This window comes from Gopherus flavomarginatus, chromosome 2, assembly GCF_025201925.1.
Source record: "Gopherus flavomarginatus isolate rGopFla2 chromosome 2, rGopFla2.mat.asm, whole genome shotgun sequence".
In the NCBI taxonomy this organism is placed as follows: domain Eukaryota; kingdom Metazoa; phylum Chordata; order Testudines; family Testudinidae; genus Gopherus; species Gopherus flavomarginatus.
The window spans coordinates 141,201,624-141,228,560 of NC_066618.1; the positions used below are offsets into that span (position 1 = coordinate 141,201,624).

The window sequence follows — 26,937 nt, forward strand, 5'->3', positions numbered from 1 at the left end:
ACTAGCTGGACTGGGAGAATTTGCAGTTGCCTACCTCGATGATGTGGCCATTTTTTCAGACTCCTGGCCCGAACACCTACTACACCTGGAAAAGGTCTTTGAGCGCATCAGGCAGGCAGGACTAACTGTTAAGGCCAAAAAGTGTCAAATAGGCCAAAACAGAGTGACTTACCTGGGGCACCAGGTGGGTCGAGGAACCATAAACCCCCTACAGGCCAAGGTGGATGCTATCCAAAAGTGGCCTGTCCCAAAGTCAAAGAAGCAGGTCCAATCCTTCTTAGGCTTGGCCGGATACTACAGGCGACTTGTACCCCACTACAGCCAAATCGCTGCCCCACTGACCGACCTGACCAAAAAGACCCAGCCAAATGCAGTTAAGTGGACTGATGAGTGTCAAAAGGCCTTTACCCAACTTAAGGCAACGCTCATGTCTGACCCTGTGCTCAGGGCCCCGGACTTTGACAAGCCATTCCTAGTAACCACAGATGCATCTGAGCGTGGTATAGGAGCGGTGCTCATGCAGGAAGCAACAGATCACAACTTCCATCCTGTCGTGTTTCTCAGCAAGAAACTGTCTGAGAGGGAAAGTCACTGGTCAGTCAGTGAAAAGGAATGCTATGCCATTGTGTACGCCCTGGAAAAGCTACGCCCATATGTTTGGGGACGGCGGTTCCAACTACAAACTGACCATGCTGCACTAAAGTGGCTTCATACTGCCAAGGGGAACAACAAGAAACTTCTTCGTTGGAGTTTAGCTCTCCAAGATTTTGATTTTGAAATTCAACACATCACAGGAGCTTCTAATAAATTTGCTGATGCACTCTCCCGTGAGAGTTTCCCAGAATTCAGTAGTTAAAAAGTGTTCTTAAAATGTAGAAGTCTGTTAGTTATATACTTAGGAGTATATGTAAAGGTGTATGTGTTGTATTAATCTGTTTATTTTCAAGTTCTAGAAGGAAATCGCCGCCAGTGAGCTTCCCCACTGTCTGCAATTTGGGGGGCGTGTCATAAACAGATAGCTAAGGGTTAATGTCTCTTTCACCTGAAGCACCTGACCAGAGGACCAATCAGGAAACCGGATTTTTTCAACTTTGGGTGGAGGGAATTGAGTGTCTAAGGTCTTTTGTTTTCTGCCTGCCTGCTTTCTCTGAGCTTTGGAGAAGTAGTTTCTTTTTTCTAGTCTTCTGTTTCCAAGTGTAAGGACAAAGAGATCAGATAGTAAGTTATATGGTTTCTTTTCTTTGGTATTTGCATGAATATAAGTGCTGGAGTGCTTTGATTTGTATTCTTTTGGAATAAGGCTGTTTATTCAATATTCTTTTAAGCAATTGACCCTGTGTTGTATCATCTTAATACAGAGAGAACATTTGTACTTATTTTTCTTTCTTTTTATATAAAGCTTTCTTTTAAGACCTGTTGGAGTTTTTCTTTACTTCAGGGAAATTGAGTCTGTACTCACCAGGGAATTGGTGGGAGGAAGAAATCAAGGGGAGATTTGTGTGTTGGATCGCTAGCCTGATTTTGCATTCCCTCTGGGGGAATAGGAAAGTACTTTTTGTTTCCAGGATTGGGAACAGAGAGGGAGATTCACTCTGTTTGGATTCACAGAGCTTGTGTCTGTGTATCTCTCCAGGAGCACCTGGAGGGGGGAAGGGAAAAAGGATTATTTCCCTTTGTTGTGAGACTCAAGGGATTTGGGTCTTGGGGTCCCCAGGGAAGGTTTTTCAGAGGGACCAGAGTGCCCCAAAACACTCTAATTTTTTGGGTGGTGGCAGCAGGTACCAGGTCCAAGCTGGTAACTAAGCTTGGAGGTTTTCATACTAACCCCCATATTTTGGACGCTAAGGTCCAGATCTGGGACTAAGGTTATTACAGAGGGTAGGATTGCCAACTTTCTAATTGCATAAAACCAAACACACTTACCCTGCCCCTGCTCAGTCCATCCCCCCCACCCCATCCTTTGCTCGCTAACCCCCACCCTCACTTTCACTGGGCTGGGGCAGGGGGTTGGGATGCAGGAGGGAGTGAGGGCTCTGGCAGGGGTGCAGGCTTCAGGGTGGGGCCAAAAATGAGGACTTCAGGGTGTGGGAGGGGGCTCTGGGCTGGGGCCAAGCGATTCAGAGTGCAGGAGGGGGCTCAAGGCTGGGGTAGGAGAGTGGGATGCAGGAGGGGGTACAGGCTCCATCTGGAGGTGCGCGTTCAAGTGTGGTTCTGGGGATGAAGGGTTTGGGTTGCAGGAGCGGCTCAGGGCTGGGGAAAGGTATTGGAGTGTGGGAAGGGGTGTAGGCTTCAGAAGGGAATTAGGGCGTGGGAGGGGGCTCAGGGCTGCGGCAGGGGATTTGGGTGTGGGCTCTGGGAGGGAGTTAGGATGTGGGACACAAGAGAGCAGCTCATCAGTCTGTCTTCAATTACAGTGCAACCCAGGGGAAAACACATGCCCTGGCAGGGAGCAAATACGTGTGGAAGAGGCAACCGAGTCCCCCAACTGCATCAGCCGGGGGCCCGGGATTAGAATCAGTGGCATTTCTTAAGAAACCGGTGTCCTCCGTGACACACGCACAGAGCACCAGCCTGCCTCGCAAGACGGAGAAACCCTACAAACTCCTTAAATACGCGCCTGTCCGCTCCGCCTCCTTAAGCCCCCGCGGGTCAGTTCCCAGGGGCGTGCGGGGAGCGCGCGCTGTATCTTTAAAAGGCTGCAGCCCCCCAATGCGGCCCGCCCCTGCCCAGCCCTCTGGGCGCGGGGAGCGATTGATGCGGGGAGGAGGCGCCTGGCGCTAACAAAAGTCTGCGGCGCTGGAGCGGGCGGAGCGGGGCCGAGCAACAAGTGGCTGCCGCGCGGGCGGGGAGGGAGAGCCTGGAGGCGCCCCGGCGAGCTGCGCAAGGCGCATCGGTCCCTGCCGGCGGGAGCGGGTGGAGGCTGCGCCCCAGGATTGCTGCTGACCCGTGTGTGGATTACAACTGGAGCTGCTGCCCAGCCGTGGTGCCCGTGGCGGGGGCCTGAGGGGCGAGTGCATTGGGGGCTTTCCCCTCAACCCCCCGCCTCCCCGTTGGAGTGGCTGCTTGGGGCGGGGCTGGCTCTGCCTGAAGGGCCCGAGTGCCTGCGGCATGTAAAAGCCGGAGCTCCGCACCAAGGGGGTCCCCGCCCCGCCGCCTCCGTTCAGTGCCGGGGAGCCATGGTGTGTGCTGGCAGCGGGGGAGCATGAAGCCTGCAGGATGGGCGCGAACAATGGCAAACAGTACGGCAGTGAGGGTGAGTGAGCCCAGCCCAGCGACTCGCCGGGCGCCTTGGGCGGGGACGCTCAGCCGGCTGCTGCGGAGTTGGCTTTGTGTGTCCCCCAGCCCAGAGTGGGGGAAGTTCCCTTCCCAGGCAGTAGGGAGAGCGGGGGAGGGGGCTGGTCAGTTACGGGATGGGTCTGGCTCGCTTCCCTTTGTATCCCAACTTTTGAGGCTTGTTTTATTCGGGCATCTCCTTGCTTGCAGTTGTGGAGGAAAGGGGGCAGCTTTCCGGCCACCAGATGGGTGGCATAGGCAATATCAGGGGTGTGCAAACGGATATTTCATAGACATTCGTGTAAAGCAGCCGGACCGTAGATGGGAGCTAGAAACCCAGGTCTAAAATACACTGCTCCTCTCCAGCCTCGCTGCGCTTCCTTTTCAGTCTCAGCTACGTTTTATGTCCACTCCTGTATCGACATCAATTGGTCACTCAGCAAATTTAGTTACTTTTACATCACTCTTGAGTGCTGCCTGTATGCACTTTACATGCAGTAACCCTTTCCCACCTGGGTGGCTCTGTCTCACAGAACTGCTGCTACATAGCTTTCAAGGGTCTACAGCGAAGTTCTCCTGGTGTGTCAACTGACCCGTCTCCCTCCCTGACAGCTCCTTGTATGTGTCTGTTCTCTCTGCAGACTGTGTCAGCTGTGTTGGCTAAGGAATGATAATTAGTCTGTTATCTTCGTGTCATCAGAGTTATTGGCAGGGAACACTTATAGTTCCAAGACTTTTGGCAAATGGAAAGCTTCTGAAAGAAGCTGCCAGAGAGGGTAAAAGACTAAATGTGCTTTTTTTTTGTAGAAAAAGAAATTGGCTTCCCCCTTTAAAGAGCGAGCACAACTGCAGTAAGTTAACTGACTAAATTCTACTGCAATAGCCTATTTGTAGGGGTATTAATTCTGACATAGTCAGCTATTATAAAACTGCATTTTAAAATAATGGTATTTTCCGCACAGGAAGCGGCAAGGTAGGGTCTGAGTTAACTAGTTAATGACTACACATATACACATCGATAGCTGAAGTAGTTGGCTGTGCATGTTACTTGGCTTTTGTTGCTGTAACTCATGCTCCCTTTATTGCTGTATCAGCCTGAAACCACCAGTAGAGTCTGTATTTTTAATCATGTCAATAACTTATCCCAAGGCTCATTCTGTCTGCCTGCTGCTGAGTGAAATCAAACAACTGGTTAGCCTTTCCAATTACTGTACTACCTCTTTGTTTACATCAGTGGTTCTCAAACTTTTGCATTGGTGACCCCTTTCATACAAAAAGCCCCTGAGTGAGACCCCCCCCTTACCTTAAAAACACATTTTTATATTTAACTCTTTCATAAATGTTGGAGGAGAATTGGGGTTTGTGGGTGGAGGCTGTCCTTGTGACCCCCCACATAATAACCTCTCAACCCCCTCAGAGGTCACAACCCCCAGTTTGAGAACACTTGGTTTACATGATCTCGGTCCTAGTTTTCACAATGTGCTGTGAGCACTTTCAGGTAGGTTCTGAGCATCTTAATGCCCGTTGACCTCAGTGGGAGTTAAGTGCATTTAACACTTCCCTGGATCAGGCCCTAGATGAGCCAAAGGGTAAATAATGGAGAGTGATATTTAGCCATTTTTAAATGGCTAAATTTTTCCAGTTTTCATGTTCAGGTATTGGACCAGTTTCTGTTCTATGTAAACTACATCAGTGAGGCTTAAAATATGAGGCAATTAAAATTATTTTATTGTGATAGGTTCTTCATCAACCCCTCCCCCACTGCATTATTTTCTAATGCTTTGCAACTTGTTCTTGTATTCTATAAATCTTGTAGTATGCAGTGTGGTGTGTGACTGCTTCCTGTCTGAACAGCAACATTTTTGAACCCCAGGGAGAAAGAGAAAGAGACAGAGTTAATGTTCTCCAGCTGTTATCCATAAATGCTACCTCTGCAATTTCACTTCAGTGAAATTTTACTGTGTTTTGGTTTTAGATACACAGGATCTAATTCATCCTTATAGAAACCTATTGGTTTCAATGGATTGCACCAGCAATGAATTTTGGTCTGCACTGAAGCATTATAGGAGACTGCTGAAAAGGTCAGCTGGTAATAGGGGACCAATAGGAAGGTTTCAAAGTTTTCTGTTCTGACTACAAAAGAGGCACTCTATTTTTATTCTTAAATGTCTAATGATCTTCTGTACAATTTACCCTCATAGTACCCAGGACAGTATAAGATCACTAGCTCTGTTTGTAGCTAGGCCTATGATCTGTTACATTCTTTGAGACTCCAGGCAAATGCCAAAGAATACACATCACTGACATCCAAAATATGCATGAAGATAATGACAGAAAGGAAACACCATTTTTTAATACAGATACTGAAATTCCTTTCATTTACTGCCAAATGAGGTACCCCTTCAAAAGAGCCTATGAAGTCAGAAATTTTACCAGCCAGAGATCTGATTTACTCTGGTACGGGTATTCACATCAGTTTTTACTATCAGAACTTATTCTAGAAATGGACCAAGCATGTGTCTTGAAATCTGCACCTTGGAGTGTTCTGTGGGGGAGAATTAGCATTCTAATCCCAGCCTCTAAATTCACCACTCCACATTAGATCCAAAATTGGAATGGGCTGTGCTTTAGTTCTGGTTTGTCAGCTGAAACCTTGGTTGCAAAGGGACACTATGTTTGAGGGATGGAGACAATATTTTCCCCAACCTTTTCACAAACACTTAGAGCCCTAATTTCAATTCATAAAGTGCCATTTTGTCTTTGGTGAATAGGGGTGGGCACCCTGCACTGGGATGGTCAGCTATCTCTCCCTTCCCCCTCTCACCACCCCTCATTCTGTGCAGTAGAGCTTTTTGGTGAATGAACTCCTTTAACAACATTCAGGGGGATTATGGGGTTGATGCAGTTAACAGAAATGGGGTACAGGGATTTTATGATTTTTTTTTGTTAGGGTGCAGATATCCATGATGGAGGGGGAAAGGTGCATGAGAGATTTCATATGACATTGTCCTGCTCTATGTAAGAGAGTGGACACCTCCCTGTCACCTCATTTCCTTTGCTGCCTTCATATCCTCAGGCTAGATCTTCCCTAATTGTAGTTTTTTTTCCCCTTATAGGTGGTCTGTGTAGAGTGGTATAGGGTAGCTTATCATACATGGTCTTGTCTCAGGAATCTTTGGCCCCTCAGGGGCTCAGCAAAATCCCTGTGAGTTCCTTAAGAGCCTCAAGAGATGCGCCACCTGCTGCCAGATCATATTGGAGACTGATGCCCACATCCAGTGCCTTCTATTTTGGAAGCAGATGTGCTTGGTAACCCAAGTGTGCAGTTTACCATGACTTCATTCCCTGCACTAGAAGGGAGAGATGTTTTGAGGTCCAAGCTCATCTGTCTTCTCAACACATACAACCTGATACTCTGATGCACTCATTGAGTGTACTGAGGCCAGCCTAAATTACGAAATTCTTTGTCATGGGATTGAAGATATTTTTCTGTTCCAGTCTCAGCTCCACTTTTTCTCATGGGCCCAAGACTGGAATTTCCTTGGCCTTATGCTGGGACAGAATCTCTTACCTCATGACACTGGTGCTGGCTAAATCAAAAGCAGCACCAAAGACCAAACTGGCAACTGCCTATTCAGCCCTCAATAGCCTTAACACGGAAGCACCCAGCTCTGTCTCTACTCCTCATTTGACATAGTTACCCCAGCCACCAACTCAGCATCTATTCTCTGATGCCAATGCCTCTGTCTCAGTTCAACAAGTCCACACAGGTAACAGGTAGGATAATGGAAAAAGGAAATGTCATCAGAGGAGAGTTGCAAGCAAAAGGAAAGTGGAAGCACCATCTTTTCTGTTCCTTAATACTCGTAGCTCAGTGAGGGCCCCAGGTACTAGCCAATGGCACCACTGCAGTCTCTTCTATGCCCTTACAGAGGGAGACAGCTCTGCGCTGACGTGGGCTCCTCACTATTTAAGATCTCAGTAATGCCTCTATTTGGGGGTGGGGGGCACAAATGAGGCTACTAACCACTCCAAACACATGCTTCTATGCTGCTTGATTCTGTGCTTGCAGGGCCAGCTCCAGGGTTTTTGCTGGCCCAAGCGCACCCCCCCCCCCAAAAAAAAAAAAAAAAAGCCACTTCGGCGGCAGCTCCACCACCCCTGCTTCTTCTTTGGCAATTCAATGGCACTAGAAGGGAGAGATGGATGCCTCTGAGAAGGATGGGACCTGCTGCCGAAGAGCCCAATGTGCTGCCCCTCTCCATTGGCTGCCCCAAGCACCTGTTTGCTGAGCTGGTGCCTGGTGCCGGCCCTGTGTGCTTATACTGACTTCTCCAGTCTCAGTCTGGAACTGCCTTCAACCCCTTAGGAGATGAACCTGGAGGGTTTCCCAGCTCGACCTCAAGAGCCCTGTCACTTTTTGTCCCTTCAGATCCAGACATCGGGGAAGGATATCGTGCAGGGCTCTCTCCAAGCTTCTGAGGTAGCACCACATACCCTTGCTGGAGGCAGTGAGACTAACTCCTTCACTCAGGGCCGTCCTTAGGCATAGGCAGCCGCGTAGGGCCTCACTCTGCCTGGGGGCACCACTCTGCAGGCAGCCCAGACAGTGTAGAAGCAGGGCTGCTGGGTCCTAGAGAGAGCCGAATGCGGCACAGTCTGAGGGAGGGGATTGGCTGCTGGGGTCTCTGGGAAGGGGAGGGGGTAGGGGTTGGGGAAGGAGCTCACCTGTGAGTGTGACTCTTTCCCCCCGGCTGAGGTCAGGTGAGGCAGGCTCTGTGGCTCTGGAACCAGTATCCTTTGTTGTCCCCCATAACATCCATTCTTCTCCCCCCTGCCCCATGGAGCACCCCCTCCTTTCTCCCTCCTCCCCAGGAGCAGCCCTCTCTCTCTCCTTCCTCCCCTCCGTCAGGGCTGGGTTGGGTGAGTGTGACGAACTGGGAATGTTCCTAAATGTTTTCTCTGAATACTGTGTTGGTGCCTCAGTGTCCCCATGGCAGTTCTTAAGTATCTGGCAGAGCAAAGGGCCAGTGCACCTAAATGCCTGACACTCTGTCTCCTAGCAACTGATGGCCTGGGCCCCTCCCCTGCAAAGGTGCCAGCTGAAGGTGTTGGAGACAAAGAGGTCAGGTGACCTCCTGGCCCGGGAAAGGAGCTGAGCAGAGAGGAGGGGCTGGGAGGGGTTGTTAGGCTGGAGCTGGCTGAGGGGAGATGTGGGGGTCTGGCTCACTAACCCCCAGAATGGACCCGGCCGAGGGGTCCGGTTCGCTGTATCTACAAGCTCTGTTTTAGATCCTGTTCCTGTCATTGAATAAACCTCTGTGTTACTGCCTGGCTAAGAGTCACATCTGACTGCGAAGTGGGGGTGCAGGACCCTGTGGCTTCCCCAGGACCCCGCCTGGGTGGGCTCGCTGTGGGAAGCGCACAGAGGGGCAGAGGATGCTCAATGCTCCAAGGAGAGACCCAGGAGATGAAGATGTGTGAGCTTCTTGCCCTGAACAAGTCTGCTCCAAGGGAGAGGAGGCTCCCCAAAGTCCTGACTGGCTTGGTGGGGAGCAGTTCCAGAGCATTGCCTGGGGACTCCGTGACAGTGAGGTGCTGCGAGGGAGGGGAGGCTGGCTACCTGCTGAGGAATGAAAGTGAAAGTAACTCACTTCCTGGGCAGCGAGCCAGGATTGGAATGTCACACAGGGCTGGGTTGGGGTTAGCCAGATGTGTGAAAAATCAGCACAAGGGGTTGGGGTAGATATCCCTATTTTATAGGGCCATTCCTGATATTTGGGGTCTTTTTCTTATATAGGCTCCTTTTACCACCACCCCCCACTTGTCCTGATTTTTCACACTTGCTGTCTGGTCACTCTAAGTGGGGGTAGTTGGTGCCTATATAAGACAGAGCCCCAAATATCAGGACTGGCCCTATAAAGTAAGGACATCTGGATCTGGCCACCCTAGCTGGGGAGCACCTCTCCCCGGGCTGGCAACTGCTAGCGATTCGTCTCATCCGGGGGGAGCTGCACAGGGCAAGATGAGCTACTGTGGCTCCATGGGTGACCTGTCTGAGATCAGATGCTGTGTTAACTTCACCATGGTCCGTAAGGCTGGTGGTGGTGCCCATTGGCGTGTGATTGCACCTGAGGGTTTGCTGCTGCTGTTGCCACTCTGCACCCCAAGAGGTGGATTTTGGGGTCTATTGCAGCTGTTGGACCAGCAGGCTGGGGGGTGAGCCAAGCATGAAAGCAGTACTGTGTTGCCATTTAGATTGTCATTTAACAACTTTGTTTGCCAAAAATTCTTGCTAACAATCCTGAATCCAATTTCAATATTTTGTTTTTTTAAAATCAATATCTTAGGCAAAAACAGAAAATTAAGTTGTTGACAATTATTAGTGACAGGTTTGGTTTGAGGCAGGGAGTGGGCCAGTTTTCATCAGAGAAACAAAAAATGTTGACTGACTTTCCTATAGCCTGTTACTCCTGATAAGAACCCTCCAACAACTGTAATATGCTCATCTCCTTACTAGTGTATAAAGCAGGGGTCGGCAACCTACGGCACACGTGTCAAAGGTGGCAGGTGAGCTGATTTTTGATGGTATGCAGCAGCAGGCTGAGCGGCTCAGCGCATCACTGCTCTGGGGTTCCAGCTGCTGCCCTATTGCCAGCTGGGATACCAGCCATCGGCCCCACTCAGCACCTGCTGCTGGCCTGGGGACCCCCAAGGAACCCCAGGCTGGCAGTGGACTGAGCAGGCCAGCTGAACCACTCAACCTGCTGTCAGCCTGGGGTTCCATTCACTCAGCCGGCAGCAGGCTGAGTGGGCTGGTGGCGGGCTGAGCAGGGCCGGTGGGGGGTTGAGTGGCTCAGTCTGCTGCCAGTCTGGGGTGCCAGCAGCACTCAGCCTACTGCTACTCCGGGGTTCCAGCTGCCGGCCCCTTGCCAGTCAGGAGCTCAGCCGCCAGCCCCACTCTGCCTCCTGCCAGCCTGGGTGAGCAGAATCCCAGGCTGGTAGCGGGCTGAGGGGGGGTTGGCGGCCGTGATCCTGGCTGGCAGGAGTTGGTGGTCAGAACCCCAGACCAGCAGCGGGCTGAGCAGGGCCTGGGATCCTTGTCTAGGGTTCCAGCCACCAGCCCGCTGCCGGTTTGGGGTTTCATTTACTCAGCTGGCAGTGGCCTGAGCAGGACCGGTGGCCAAGACCTCAGATAATAACAATAGTTTATTTATATAATATAGACATAGAGAGAAACCTTCTACAAACATTAAAATGTATTACTGGCACGAGAAACCTTAAATTACAGTGAACTTGGCACACCACTTCTGAAAGGTTGCCGACCCCTGGTATAGAGTGACCATATGTTGTACTAAGATTCTCCTGCTTTTTTTTTTTCCCTGTGAGTCAGTATAACTTTTGCCAGCCCAGAATTTGGGCAGCCAATGTTTTACGTTTTCACAATGTTTTCTCCAACTTTCATAAAGTAAATACATAGTTAATATGAGTTAAAAAGGCCAGGGACACTTCTTTGTGAAGAATCTGTACAGCAGATCATGCCCATAGACGATCCAGAAAAGAAATTTGAGGTTGAATTTTTTAATGTTGTGATGGATAAAGCAGTATCTGCTGTTGATGAAAGGTTTAATACCTTGCAAGTACACCATGAACAGTTTGGATTTTTGTATGACATAACTAAATTCAACGAAATAGGAAAACAAGAGCAACTAATGACAAAGTGCAAGAACCTAGAGAGCCTCCTTAAGCACGGTGATAGTTTTGATTTAAATGGACTTGAAATGTACGAAGAATTGAGTACACTGTCATCAATGTTGCCACATGCAAAATCGGTGATGGACATTGTACAGTTTATTCATACCCGCAAACTTGTTGACATATATCCTAATGTGTGCATTGCCACTCGTATTCTACTGACAATTCCTGTAACAGTAGCATCAGGAGAATGGAGTTTCTCAAAACTAAAGCTCATTAAAAACTATCTCTGCTCTACCATGAGTCAGGAACACTTAACTGGTCTTGCTATTCTTGCAATCGAACAAGACACGACTTTGTCTTTGTCATACGATGACATTATTACTGATTTTGCAGCCAAAAAAGCCAGAAAGATTGCTTTTAATTAAAAACAAATCTTTGTTTCAATACCTCTTCATATAAATTTCCAATAAATTTTTGATAAATTAAAAAAAAATATATTATTTGCATCATTCTGTCATATCAGAATTTTTTCTATAGTGCTGCTTCTTTAGTGCTAGTCCATCAGCATTACAGTGTGCTTAATTAAGTTAAACTGGTTTTAATAACGTGAATGTGGCAAGTTTTCCAATACTGTAAGCTTATGTTTGTGTTGCTAAGAGCAGATCAGGCACAGGGGCACCAGTTTAATAATCTCGCCTAGGGCACCATAAATCCTAAGGCCGGCCCTGCCTTCACTGATCTTGATACTGACTCTGATTCTGTTGCAGATGGCAACCTTCCTTTCCAGCAGTGATACCAGCCCCGACCTTATAGGCAGATTCTCCCACAGATCTTAATCTGAGAAATGGGATAAGACTCATTCAGAGGAATCTTAAAATTCTCCTTTGGAGGAACATAAGATGGCACTTTAGCAGAATATTAGACTGGTGCTTCATTTGTTTCCCTTCATGACTAACAGTTAGTTTCAGGAACTACTGGGGAGAAAGGGAAATATGCTATCGTTGCAAACTGTAGTGTATCACAGCAGAGACATCTATTGAACTTAATAAAATGCAAACCCTGGAGAAGCTGGTCCTACCCATCAGCTCTGGCCTTCTCAAGCAGGCTAAGGCTGGCTGTCTCCCTCTTCATTCTCGTCCCCCTCCTGTATCCAAGAGTGGTAAGATGTATCCTGTATTAGCGGAAGGACACCTCCCTCTGACCAACTCCATAGGTGAAATGGACAACACAGAAGAGAGTAAGGGGCACTGTGAGATACCTTGTTGGCCCTTCTGATAGGAGGGCAGAAGCTGGATGCTTTTGGCAGGATGTTTTACTCATTCAGCTAATTGTCATACTGTGTCCCATTAATTATGTCTTATGGGATGCCCTGAACCCCACTGGAGTCTCTGCTTGGGGAACAGAAGGAATCAGCCAGCACCCTAGTCACTGAGGGTCGTGTACTTGCTAGGTAATTTCCAAGAGTGACATATGATGCCTTGGTTCTCTTAGTGTACATTTGCAAAGGAGTACTTGGAGTTTAGTGCATGCTTTCACCAGTCACTACCCCTTGGATTTAGCATTGCGCTCCAGTGGTCAGTTTCAGAGAGCTACCCTACTGCCTAGGTTAAGCTAAACTCCTTGTCCAGTCATCCCAGTGGAGCACTGCTTGTTGATCTCTATCAAATGAGGGTACACAGACCTTTGAAAAGTTACTTAACGGTAACTATTGTGAATGCAGAGGAAATTCGTGAACACTACTTGCCAACCCCCCTCCCCGACTGTGTAATCTTATTTAATGTCGGGACTCTGTGGTTAGAAGGACCTGAGGTGGATGGGAGTGGGACTAGGGCAGACATCTCCCTCTTGCGAGACTACTTGTGCATCCCCAATGGACACTGCCTTTAAGACAGATTGAATCTTTGTCTGAAACTCTTCTCAAACATGTTCAATATTCACAACCTCTTGTCTGTGACTTGCTTTCTGAAAAATTTAAATCCAAAATTTGAGCTCTTGCTTGGGTGTGACTGATCACCCTAAATCACAGGGTACTTTGTGTTTCCTGAGTGAGGCTCAGATACTTAGTTACTAATGGTTCATATTTGAAGGATGTAAGTAGCCATGCTGAATTTAGTGGGTCTGCTTGCATGCTTAGAGTTGAGCCTAAACATAAGAGGTTTCAGTTTCAGGATATGTATGGGGATAACTTTTGAGACATTGCACGTCTTTGCAGAAAGTAAATTCACTTTCTGCTAATATTCTGGCATAAAAGTTTAAAACTTGTGCTCTGTGAGCATTCATAAAAATAAAGTTGGTCACGTGCATCTTCCTGGCAAGCAAACTTGTGTACACAGCTGAAGTGTCTTAATTTAAAAATTTCTTATTCTTACACAATATTTTTCTGCAGGATTAACCTACCTCTAAAAATTATTAAACATTCCAAAGTTCAGCTTTTTCAATAATATTTTGTTAAAATATATTTTCCCTTTTTTCCTTTTGCTCCTGAAGCAATGACTTTTTTAAAAAATGTGCAATCTGAACAAATAATTCACATGATTTTTTAATTAATAATGTTGAGGCTGAAGTTAATTGATAACTCAGGCAAGAGTTGCATGTAGTGTGGACAGTTGCTGTGAAGCTCTCCTATCATACAGTTTTCTTGGTGCACCTCTATGCGCTTGTCTGAACAGTGATTGGCATTTTTTTTTTTTGTGATTGACACTAGGAGATGCTGTTGGAAACCTATTCCATGTTCATGGAGCCTGTGACATGGTTCCCATATTTTTCATAGTAATATTAGGTTATGACAACCATATCATATCTTGCATAAAATACATTATGATTATGTGAGGTATCCTTGGAAGGGTTATGGTTTATTGAATATGATTATCCTATTTGTATGCATGCATCCTTTTTGTATCTAAAATTAGGAATATTGACTACACATCTGTAGTACAAAAGTGTTTGCTCCTCAGGAACGCCCACCCGACAGAATGCGATCAGTCTGGCTGTCTAACTGGGAACAAGTCAATGGACCAATAGGGAGAACAATAGGTCTTTGAAGATGCTAATTTCCTGCTTTCCTGGGATGCTAGAAAGTCATGGCTGCTTTGACACTGCAGAGTCATGTAATTGCGTCACCTTGTACTGGACTCTGATACAATATCGGTATTTTCCCACAGATGGTTTGTGTGGGGAACCACACTGGAAAACAAAGGGTTCCCACCATATGTAAAACCTACTTAAGGCAGGGAAGTGACCTAATCAGCATTCATTCTTCACTTAATCCCTGCCCAGGATGACTGCTGTGAACATCTAAGGGCTTGTCTACATTTACTGGAGGATTGATGCATCGGCAGTCAATTTAGCAGGTCTAGTAACGACCTGCTAAATCGACCACTGATCATTCTCCTGTCAACTCCTGTACTCCACCGGTTCGAGAAGAGTAAGGAGGGTCGACAGGAGAGCGTCTCCAGTCGACACCACGTAGTGTGGACTCTGCGGTAAGTAGATCTAAGCTACGTCAACTTGAGTTACACTATTAACAAGTTGATGTAGCTTAGATGGACTTTCATGCATAGTGTGGACAAAGACTAATAAACAAAGACGTGTGTGTTGGGGGGAGAGAAGTACTGAGCCCAGTCTGGAAAAGGTGTCTGGCCTGTAAGGGGAATATCTGAAGTTTTAAGCTGCAACCAGAGCAGCTTGCCTTCAAGAACCTCTGCAATCTGCCTAAAACAACATTTAGGGTGAGAAATTACTACTTGTAACCAGTTTCTTTAGTAGTTCAAGCTTAGATTGCTTTTGTTTTATTTGCTAAGTAATCTGCTTTGATCTGTTTGCTAACCCTTATCTCTTAAAATCTATCTTTTGTAGTTAACAAACTTATTTTTGTTTTCTCTGAAACCAGTTTGTGGAATTGATTTGAGGGGCAAAAAGCTGTGCACATCTTCCTGCACATTGAGGGAGGAGGCGAATTTCATGAGCTTATGCTGTACAATTCTCTGTGCCGCTCATGATTATACAATTTTGGGTTTACACTTCAGAGGGGGTGTGCCCTTGAGTGCTGAGCAATTCCCTAGCTGAAGCCTTCCCATGCAGAGCTGATCTCAGTGTCTGTCTTTCTGCAGCTGGGTGTGTCCCTGCCTGTGTGTGTGCTGGAGAAGGCTTTAGGGCCTGGCTCAGCAGGACAGTGTAAGGGAGCCCAGGGTGGTGGAACAGGTAGGTTCAGTGGCACCCCAGTACATCAGGTGCCACCCCAGGTAGGGTAACCTGTCACAGAGCCTATTATTGGAGAGTATTCAAAATCTGCCCATATTCCCAGGGTTAGGGTCCTCTAAGACCGGGGTTCTCAAATTGGGGGTTGGGACCCCTCAAGGGGTCATGAGGTTATTACAGGGGGGGTCATGAGCTGTCAACCTCCACCCGAAACCCTGCTTTGCCTCCATCATTTATAATGGTGTTATAGAAAAAAAGTGTTTTTAATTTATGGGGGTGGTCACACTCAGAGGCTTGCTGTGTGAAAGGAGTCACCAGTACAAAAGTTTGAGAACCACTGTGTTAAGAAGTCATGTCTCACTTTGAAAGTGGGACACCTCAACATGTGGCGGGTGAAACTGAATAAGCACTAAACTTTTTGTTCTGAAATGAAACTAATTGTTGCTCTGCTTTTGAAATGCCTGACTTGGAAGAGCATTCTGGGCATTTACATATAAATGAGTACGTCAGGGATCACATCTGGTTGAAAACTGAAACTTCATTCCTGTAAGAAGTTATATTTCAACAATTTTCATCCTGAATTGAGCCAAAACAAAATTCCTTTGTCTTTTGTTTAAAAAAATGTTTAAATGTTATGGGATCAAAATATTTCATTTTGACATTGAAATTCTGCAGCTCCTCATGGAAGCTGTAGCTTCATACTGTTTCTGTGGGCTGGGCTCCCTGACCAGGCTGGGTCTCAAATGACCCAATAAACTCTCCCCTCTGAGCTTTTATGGTATGCTATGGGAGGTATAGTATGACCAGGGAGCCTGGTTCAGAGGAGAAATGGGGGCATGATCTCAGGCAAACAGACTAATGTCTAACTGATTTGAAAGGAATATTTTGTTTTGTTTAGTTAGAAACTTTTCAGTTTGTGAATCCATTTGGGTTGACTTGCTGTGATGATTGGGCCTTCAAATTTTATCCTAATTGTGAGCTCAACTGTGAAAAGATATGTGAAAGTTCATAAGATGTCACAATAACCTATAATAACAAGTGTTGCTGGGGAAGGGCATGTTATGACTGTGCCTAGTGAACAAGAATAGCGTGGGACCAGAAATCAGTGAACCAAAACTGGTGTGTTGGAAACCAGGCCTAATTGGTGGATGAAATGAGAGGACAGGCTGTTTCACCCACCACTCTTTTTGGGGGTCCTCTTCTCTTTTTTTAAAAAAAGAGACTTTTTGGGAGAAAAATTGTTACTGGTGCATGCTTCACCGTCATGGCTGTTCCTCTGTCGTCTCTTCCCTCTCTTCTCCCCCCTCCCCCCCCCCGCCCCAGGAACCCTAGCCGCCTTCATCCTGATCTTGAGAGACATCCTGAGCAGGCTGGGACAGAAAAAGAGACCCTGATTACATTGCTGCTCCTGAATCTCAAACACCATATGGGATAAAATGGGACTCAACAACAAAAATACCAACAGTTCCAGCTCATCTCAACTAACTTTTCTTTTCCCCAAATGGAAAGTTATTGCCATATAAGAGAGAGTCAAAGAAGGGAGTTTCCCTTTAGATGGGGAGAGTTTTTAGAAGGAAAAAGGGACCAAGGGTTGTTGCTAAATGAAAGCCTTATTTAATACTTTACATTCAAAATGCTTTAACTGTGTTTCCTTCTTTTCTGAATCTTCAATAAAAGGGATGCTCAAGGGTATGTTTGCTCTAATACTAAGCAGGCTAAGTCTCTGAATACCAAACCCAGACCTCTATTCCAACTGTTTAATGTTGGACAGGGACTGGGTTATGTTTACACCTTTTGCCCATTTATTCCATGTAAATTAATATGGCTGACCCTAATCAAAACATTTTGTGTGTTTTCCCAATAGAGAATGGAAAACTTTCAGCAAAACAAGCTAACCATGAAAAACTGATTTTATTGAAACTGTGGTTTCCATCGATAAAATACTTGAATGGAAAATTCTTAGCAAGCTCTAACTGTGCAGTTTTAGAATCTCTGGTGCGGATGACTGGGAGCTCACACTTAATACAAGGAGGGGAGGGCTGTAGGCACAAAGGTGGCTTTAAGGTCATGGCATGAGATCCAGTGGGCAATGCACTACTTCTCTAGAAATGACCTTTAAGTTAACTAACCCAAACTGCCTCACCCAGAAAAATTGATCAATATGCCGGATTCTACTCTGGATAAGACTGACCTGTGAAGATGCTTCCTCTTCAGGAGGGAAATGGATTGCAGGGCCCTACCATTATTGGTAGCACTTGTCCTCCAGTCTGTGTTTGGGAAATTAGTCTCCCATGATCACATTCCTGGTAGTGTTTATTTCATTAAAAATTTTAGAGGTCTCTAGCCATATCCACGTTTGATCCATTCCATCAGTTCTAATTTCTTTATAGTCTATCTCATCATTTAATGTACAATGGTACTCCACCACCTTTACCTTTCTTTGTCTTTCCTGATCAACATGTAGCCTTCAATACCTGTATTCCAGTCATGACTACTATTTCACCATGTTTCTATTATCCCTATAATATCTGGTATCACTTCCCGCACCAGTAGTTCTAATTCCTCCATTTTTTTTAATCCACACTCCTTGCATTGGTATACAGACATCTTAGATGTTTCTGCATGGTTTCATCCAGGTTCCTCACTCAATTAGCTACAGTCATTTTACTGCCAGCTTGGCAGTATCTTTCCTCTTGTTGTCCATTCTACTACCCTCAGTTCTTTTCTTCGTTGCTGTGTCCTATTTTACTTGATTTTCCTCTCAGTCAATATCAGAATCAGGCCTGGAGATTACATGAGCATCTCTCAGTGGACCCCTATATTCCTAATTTAAAGCTCTTTAATCAGTTGTGCTAGCCTCCGTCTCAGAAATCTATTTACCTCTCTACTCAGGAAGAGAACAATCTTCTGTCTGTGAATGCTTTCCAGTAGTCAAACATCCCAAAGCTCTCCTCTCATAGCACCATTGCCGGAGCCATCTGTTGATCATCATAATCTTGACTCACCTTCACTCTCTTCTAAGAGGGACAGGTAGAATCCCGCTGAAGATCACTTGAGTCTCCATTTCTTTAAGCCTTTTCCTCAGCCTGGCATAGACTTCCTTGATGTGTCCCAGAAAGAATCTAGCTGTATCATTTGTTCCCACATGAAGGAAGTCTTTCTTTCCTGCTCCCATTAAGAACTTCTTCAGATCCACATCTCATATCTTAGCTCCCAGAAGACAGCACACCCTTCTGTTCTTTGGATCAGCTTTGATGACAGGCTTGTCTGTTCTTCATAGTAGGGAGTCTTCAGTCATGTAGACCTGCCTCTTCCTGGTGTTGGTACGATTCTCTGGCCTTGTTTCTGGCTGCAAGTAATCTTGTCTTCTGTGAATGATCCTCTGTCCTCCTGGGGTTCCCAAGTCTGGCTATTCCATTGTCTCTTATGGGAATAGCCACTTGTGACACTATACCCCATATTCTTCATAGAGATAATGTTATGATCTGAATATGTCATAGTTAAGATGTCTTATGCAAGATGGGTCATGTGAGAGATCATTGGAAAGGTTATGATTTACAGAATGTGATTATTCTATTTGTATGTATGTATCATTTCTGTATCTGAAGTTAGTCAGTATTCCTATGTATCAATTGCAGAAGTGTTTGCACCTGGGGAACGCCCACCAGACAGAATGGACTCAGTCTGGCTGGTTAGTGAATAAACCATTAGGGAGAACAGGACTTTGAAAATGCTAATCTCCAACCTTCCTGAGAAGTTTCCTGAGATGCTGCTTTGACACTGCAGGATCATGTGATCATGTCACCTGGTACTCGACCCCATCTTGACCTGCAAGTATTTTTTCCAAAAACAGGGGTGGAGATGAAACTGGCAAATAAAGGATTACCGCCACATGTAAATCCTATTTAACTCACTTCCAAGCATTAATCAGGGTTGTTTCTTCACTGAATCTCCATCCAAGAAGACTGCTAAAAACACCTAAGACTGAACTGGGGAAGAGCTGGACCCAGGTTAGAAGGCGCCTGGCCTATGAAGGGAATATCTGGAATTCTAAGCTGCAAGCAAAAGAAGTTTGTCATAGGGGATCTCTGCAATCTGCTTAAAACAACATTTGGGATGAGAAGTGACTACTTGTAGCCAGTTTCTTTAGTGTATTAAGCTTAGTTTGCGTGTTTGCTTTATTTGCTCAGTAATCTACCTTGATCAGTTTGCTATCCCTTATAATCACTTAAAATCTATCCTTTGTAGTTAATAACTTTTTTTGTTTTCTAAAACCCAGTTTGCACAATTCACAACGGGGTTGGGGAGGGGGGCAAAAGACTGTGCATATCTTCCTGCACATTGAGAGAGGGAGTGAATTTCATGAACTTATGCTATATAGTTTTCTGTGCAGAGCAAGACAACACAATTTTGGGTTTACACTCCAGAGAGGGTATGCACTTGAATGCTGGGTGATCCCAGAGCTGAGTCTTCCCACCAAGAGCTGATCAGTGTCTGACTTTTTTTGCAGCTGGATGTGGCCCTACCTCTGTGTGTGTGTGTGTGTGTGCGTGCGCGTGTGTGTGCGCGCACGTGTGCTGGAGTAGGCTTGAGGGCCTGGTTCAGTAGGACAGGGTGAGGGAGCCCAAGCTGGTGGAACAGGTGGCACTCGGGGGGGGGGGCAACCCATCACACTGCTTTTCTCTTTTTTTTCTTGCCCTTCCACCTCCTCTTGTTGCCTGCCACACCACCTCTTGTTGCCTGCATTTTCCACTCAGCAAACCTGTTTTTCAGCTGTATTTCTCCTTTGTCTTGTTCTCAGTCACATGCTACTTTCTTCATCAAGCATTCTACCCTCACAGTTTTCTGGTCCAGTATGTGTCTGAAAGTCTTGAGGTTTCCTTTCAGCCTTCTCTCCATCTGCTCAAATCCCCTTTGAAACTCAACCACAGTTTCTAGCTGCATCTCCAAATCTCAGATCTTCTCTTCCATCCTCTGTAGCTGTCATAGTCTTCCCTCCTGATCTTTTGTCAAGAAGGAGAAACAAGAACCCAGTCCCGTTCTCACAAAAAAAACAAAAACAAAACACCTCTCCCCAAGCTCCCCTGTTTTTAGCTCTGGTTCAGATTCTGCTGCCAGTTACATCAAGGACAGAACTTGTTCTCCCTGTGCTTGGTTGGATACTTCAAGTAAAAGGTCTGAGTTGGATGGAGCTTTGGAGAAGGTCTAGGTCAGCTTCTTTAAATCTGAACTGGTTCTCCCTATCCCCAAATGTTAGTGATGGTGATGGTGATAAGCTGAGGTGCCCTAGCAGTGGGGTAGAAGTTCTAGGAGGAAGATGGTTTTCAACCTGTTCTGTAGTATGACCCCGTGTTACAAAGTTTTTGGCCTTTTCCATTTATTTAATTTTAAAGAAGGGAGGCTGCTCATGACCACTTCACCTTCCCTCAAACTTTGCAACCCTGTAGGCTGAGAACCCATGTTCTAGGACAAATATTTTCTTTTGATAAACTTGCCCTATGGATTATATCAATGTACTCTCTATGTTTAGGATGCATAACTGGCACAGAGGCAATGATAATTGGGAATGTTTCTTTAAACTTTTTTTTTCTTTTATGACTCTATGATAAATGAAGTCCTTGACTAAAAATGCAGTCTTAGGTGCACAGAAATCCATTTAACTTACAAATTGTATACTGAATATTGCATTGACTGCCATGCTTTTTACTCTGGTCTCAGGTCTGTCCTAGTACATGTCTTCTGGAACAGGGTCTGGACATGCATTATTGGTGCAGCAACCTGCATACCGAAACACACAGTACAGTGGCACTTCTGAATTGCAGAGTAGAGTCACGTTTAGATTAACATAGACATTACATTCTTGCTGCAGTACTGTAAATGGTAATCCTATACCTAACCTGAGCTATATATTCCAGGGAATTAATGTCTTGGAGTACTAGTAAATCCTCCTAAAAATGTTTCTTGGAGGAAAGAAAGAGGAAACAGGAAGTTCTCTCTCGTGCTTGTGTTTGAATCAGGAAATTCCTGTCTACAGCTACATAAATTTGTCTCATTAATGTTTTAAATCATGTGAAGTGTCTTTTTTTCTCTCTCTCTCTCTGGGACTTACGGACAAGTGATTCACACTGGGAGTTTTGTTTTTTGCAGAATTGTATATTTACGAGCACATCGTTGGGCTCTGAAGTTGCAGGTTTATTAGACCACAGCCAAATGATTAAATGGGTTTATTTTGTCAGAAGGAGACAGTGTTATATTGCTTTGCTTCATAAATTTAATTCTCTGATGCAGTAGAAGTGAGTTTGCCCTGAAAATTGGAACTTGCATTTAGCTGCCTACAGTTGAGTGTAGTCCCCATAATAAATTTCTTGGGTCAGATTTTGGCCCTAGCTATGTCCTCCATCATAGATTAATAGACACTAGGACTGGAAGGGACCTCGAGAGGTCATCGAGTCCAGTCCCCTGCCCTCATGGCAGGACCAAATGCTGTCTAGTCCATCCCTGATAGACATTTATCTAACTTACTCTTAAATATCTCCAGAGATGGAGATTCCACAACCACCCTAGGCAATTTATTCCAGGGTATAACCACCTTGACAGTTAGGAACTTTTTCCTAATGTCCAACCTAAATCTCCCTTGCTGCAGTTCAAGCCCATTGCTTCTTGTTCTATCGTTAGAGGCTAAGGTGAACAAGTTTTCTCCCTCCTCCTGATGACACCCTTTTAGATACCTGAAAACTGCTATCATGTCCCCTCTCAGTCTTCTCTTTTCTTTCAGCCTTCCTTCATAGGTCATGTTCTCTAGATCTTTAATCCATTCTTGTTGTTCTTCTCTGGACCCTCTCCAATTTCTCCACATCTTTCTTGAAAATGCGGTGCCCGGAACTGGACACAATACTCCAGCTGAGGCCTAACCAGCACAGAGTAGAGCAGAAGAATGACTTCTCGTGTCTTGCTCACAACACACCTGTTGTTGCATCCCAGAATCACGTTTGTGCTTTTTTTTTTTTTTTTTTTTTTTTTTTTTTTTTTGGCAAAAGCATCACACTGACTCATATTTAGCTTGTGGTCCACTATAACCCCTAGATCCCTTTCTGCCATACTCCTCCTTAGACAGTCTCTTCCCATTCTGTATGTGTGAAACTGATGTTCCTTCCTAAGTGGAGCACTTTGCATTTGTCTTTATTAAACTTCATTCGGTTTACCTCAGACCATTTCTCCAATTTGTCCAGATCATTTTGGATTATTACCCTGTCCTCCAAAGCAGTTGCAATTCCTCCCAGTTTGGTATCATCTGCAAACTTAATAAGCGTACTTTCTATGCCAACATCTAAGTCGTTGATGAAGATATTGAACAGAGCCAGTCCCAAAACAGACCCCTGCGGAACCCCACTTATTAATGGTTCCCAATCCTGCTGGAAAGGTATAACAACTACTCTGAGTACGGTTATCCAGCCAGTTATGCACCCACCTTTATAGTAGCTCCATCTAAATTGTATTTGCCTAGTTTATTGATAAGAATATCATGTGAGACTGTATCAAATGCCTTACTGAAGTCTAGGTATACCACATCCACTGCTTCTCCCTTAACCACGAGACTCATTATCCTATCAAAGAAAGCTATCAGATTGGTTTGACATGATTTTGTTCTTTACAAATCCATGCTGGCTATTCTCTATCAACTTACCACCTTCCAAGTGTTTGCAGAGGATTTCCTTAATTACTTGCTCCATTATCTTCCCTGGCACAGAAGTTAAACTAACTGGTCTGTAGTTTCCTGGGTTATTTTTATTTCCCTTTTTATAGATGGGCACTATATTTGTCCTTTTCCAGTCTTCTGGAATCTCTTCTGTCTCCCATGTTTTTCCAAAGATAATAGCTAGAGGCTCAGATACCTCCTCTGTTAGGTCCTTGAGTATTCTGAGATGCATTTCATCAGGCCCTGGTGACTTGCAGGCATCTAACTTTTCTAAGTGATTTTTAACTTGTTCTTTTTTATTTTATCTTCTAAACCTACCCTCTTCCCATAAGCATTCACTATGTTAGGCATTCCTTCAGACTTCTCAGTGAAGACCGAAACAAAGAAGTCATTAAGCATCTCTGCCATTTCCAAGTTTCCTGTTACTGTTTCTCCCTCCTCACTGAGCTGTGGGCCTATCCTGTCCTTGGTCTTCCTCTTGCTTCTAATGTGTTGATAAAAAGTCGTCTTGTTTCCCTTTATTTCCATAGCTAGTTTGAGCTCATTTTGTGCCTTTGCCTTTCTAATCTTGCCCCTGCGTTCCTGTGTTGTTTGCCTATATTCATCCTTTGTAATCTGACCTAGTTTCCATTTTTTTATGACTCTCTCCTTTTTATTTTTTAGATCATGCAAGATCTCATGGTTAAGCCAAGGTGGTCTTTTTGCCACATTTTCTAGCTTTCCTACCCATCAGAATAGCTTGCTTTTGGGCCCTTAATAGTGTCCCTTTGAAAAACTGCCAACTCTCCTCAGTTGTCTTTTCCCTCAGTCTTGATTCCCATGGGACCTTACCTGTCAGCTCTCTGAGCTTATCAAAATCCGCCTTCCTGAAATCCATTCTCTATTTTGCTGTACTCCCTTCTACCCTTCCTTAGAATTGCAAACTCTGATTTCATGATCACTTTCACCCACGCTGCCTTCTACTTTCAAATTCTCAAGGAGTTCCTCCCTATTTGTTAAAATCAAGTCTAGAACAGCTTCCCCTCAGTAGCTTTTTCAGCCTTCTGAAATAAAAAGTTGTCTGCGATGCAGTCCAAGAACTTATTGGGTAGTCTGTGTGCCCCGCAGTACTATTTTCCCAACATATATCTGGATAGTTGAAGTCTCCCATCACTACCAAATCTTGGGCTTTGGATGATTTTGTTAGTTGTTTAAAAAAAGCCTCATCCACCTGGTTAGGTGGCCTGTAGTAGACTCCTAGCACAACGTCACCCTTGTTTTTTACCCCTTTTAGCCTAACCCAGAGACTCTCAACACTTCCATCTCCTATGTCCGTCTCCACCTCAGTGCAAGTGTGTATGTTTTTAATATACAAGGCAACACCTCCTCCCTTTTTCCCCTGTCTGTCCTTCCTGAGCAAGCTGTACCCATCCACACCAACATTCCAATCATGTGTATTATCCCACCAAGTTTCAGTGATGCCAACAATGTCATAGTTGTATTTATTTATTAGCACTTCCAGGTCTTTCTGCTTATTACCCATACTTCTCATAAGAACATAAGAATGGCTGTACTGGGTCAGACCAAAGGTCCATCTAGCCCAGTATCTGTCTACCAACAGTGGCCAATGCCAGGTGCCCCAGAGGGAGTGAAGCTAACAGGCAATGATCAAGTTATCTCTCTCCTGCCATCCATCTCCATCCTCTGACAAACAGAGGCTAGGGACACCATTCTTTACCTTTCCTGGCTAATAGCCATTTATGGATTTAGCCACCATGAATTTAAAAGGGAACTGGATAAACATTGTTATAGTCCCAGCCTTCACAACCTCCTCAGGTAAGGAGTTCCACAAGCATTTGTATATAGGCATCTAAGATACTGGGTTGATCTTGCCTCCCAGTTTTGCCCTGACCCTCCTTTCTCTCTGCCATTATAGCCTACGCTCCCTCTTGTTTCCGATCTATCTCCCAGGTCTCCATGTTCCCCACTTACCTGTGGGCTTTGCTCACCTGTCCCCGTTGAACCTAGTTTAAAGTCCTCCTCACTAGGTTAGCCAGTCTGTGTGCAAATAGTCTTTCCTCTCCTCGAAAGGTGAACGCCATTTCTGCCTAGCAGTCCTTCCTCGAATAGCATCCTGTGATCGAGGAAGCCAAAGCCCTCCTGGCGACACCATCTTCGCAGCCAGGCATTCACCTACATGATGTATCTGTCTCTGCCCGGGCCCCTACCTTTGACAGGAAGAATAGAAGAGAATACCACCTGTGCTCCAAACTCCTTCACCTGAACTCCCAGAGCCCTGTAGTCACTCTTGATCCGTTCAGTGTCACACCTCGCAGTATCATTTGTTCCCACATGGATGAGTAGCATGGGGTAGTAGTCAGAGGGCAAGATAATCCTTGACAATGCCTCTGTAACATCTCGGATACGGGCCCCCGGCAGGCAGCATACCTCCTGAGATGAAATGTCAGGGCGACAGATGGGTGCCTCTGTCCCCCTCAGCAGAGAGTCTCCGACCACCACTACCCTACGTTTCCTATTCGCACTGATGGCAGCAGACCTCCCAGCCTTAGGGGTACAAGGCTTCTCCTCCTTTACTGTAGGGGGTGATTCCTTCTCTCCTGTATCAAGAAGAGCATAACAGTTACCTGTTACCACAGCAGGAGGGTTCGGAGCAGGGGTGGAGCACTGCCCACTGCCAGAAGAAGCCAGCTGCCAGTGTCCGTCGTGAGCCATCTCCTCCTCCACCAGTGGTGTGTCAGCAGTCCTGTGTACTGGGACAGTTACCTCAGCTGTCTCCACATGGACACTGTCCAGGAATCGCTCGTGGCTACGGATGCTCCTCAACCTAGCCACCTCCTCCTGTAGCTCTCCCACCTGCTGCCTGAGAGATTCCTCCAGTAGGCACCTTTTCACATTGGATGGCTTTTGCCCCCCCCCCCCCCCCCCCCGCCCCGCCGGATATCCAGTAAGTGGAAATTGCAAGTTACGGTCCCTGCAAAACCACACCAGGATCTGGGTTGAAGCATCCATGCTCAGGTGCTCTGTCTGGCTACAGGCACAGGTGGAGGAGACAGAAGCAGTGCTGGCACAGGTGTTGCAGGTCTTCGTAAGCCTCCCTCTGTCAAACTCCCCTGTCTGCAGCTCCCTGTCTGCTCTGCTCCCCTCATTGCTGTGGCTTTTAAAACCTGCTTGCCTAGGTCGGTCCCTCCCCCCTCATGCATCACACTGGGGAAGGCCAATCAAACGCAATCAAGGGAACAAGGTCAGGCACTCAGTTCCAACTGCCACAGCAGCTGTAACTGAAACTGAAGTCACCTGAAATCAGAATCACAGTTAAAATTCAACAAGTCGAGCACACTCACTCATACCAACAGCTAATACTCTCACCTAGTAGTCTGTTCAGCAGCGGAATCACAGTAGTCTGGTCTGATCTGATTTGGTCTCACCGAGAGGCTATGCGTGCTCCCCTGAAGACTCCCAGAACTTGGGCAGTATAGGACTGAATTTTCAGTCCTTTCTTCATAAGGTTGTGCTGGCAGAGGAGTGGCTAGAGTGCTTTGCCTTCTAACTATTCTAGACTGGGGTGTAGATACCCAGGTAATCATGATATTGTTCCACTTTGATCTGTCCACATATAGTTATGTAGTCTGCAATCCAAGCAATACACTAAGGACCATAATGAAGAGGTAGCCTCAACATATCAAGCTGAAGGGAATGTGTTGTAATGACTGCTATGTTAGACCCCATTTTAAATATCTCTGACCTGGAAGAAGAATTCAACAGCACGTTAATGACAGCTGGTCATGCTATGTAAGGAGGAGTTCTGAACATCCGTGTGAACAGAACTAATGTAAAGGGAGTGGAGAGGCTGGAAACATTGGCAGAACACCACAGTAATGATTAACTAGAAAAAAATGCAAGTTCTCATCTCCAATGGAGAGAGTCTAAATGCTTTGTATGGGATTTAACGCAACCCTCCCCTCCCCTCCCCAGCTGTCCTGAAATCAATAATACAGAATGAGAGTTTGGAGTAAAAGACAGCAAAGTACTGCCCCACCACAATGCAAAACCATGTATTAAAAAACAGGATGTGT

The 26,937-nt window shown here is 45.8% G+C and overlaps 1 protein-coding gene across 2 annotated transcripts in view; it reads left to right on the forward strand.

Moving 5' to 3' along the window:
* Window positions 1–2,810: 2,810 nt before the first annotated feature.
* Window positions 2,811–26,937, forward strand: part of FBXL7 (F-box and leucine rich repeat protein 7) — a 348,004-nt gene continuing 323,877 nt past the window's right edge. For both annotated transcript variants that reach the window (XM_050937500.1, XM_050937499.1), the window contains exon 1: window positions 2,811–3,253. Coding sequence is in view for 1 of the 2 variants with exons in the window: in XM_050937499.1 (XP_050793456.1) it covers window positions 3,217–3,253 (37 nt within the window). In the remaining variant the exon portion in view is untranslated. The remainder of the gene's footprint in view (window positions 3,254–26,937) is intronic.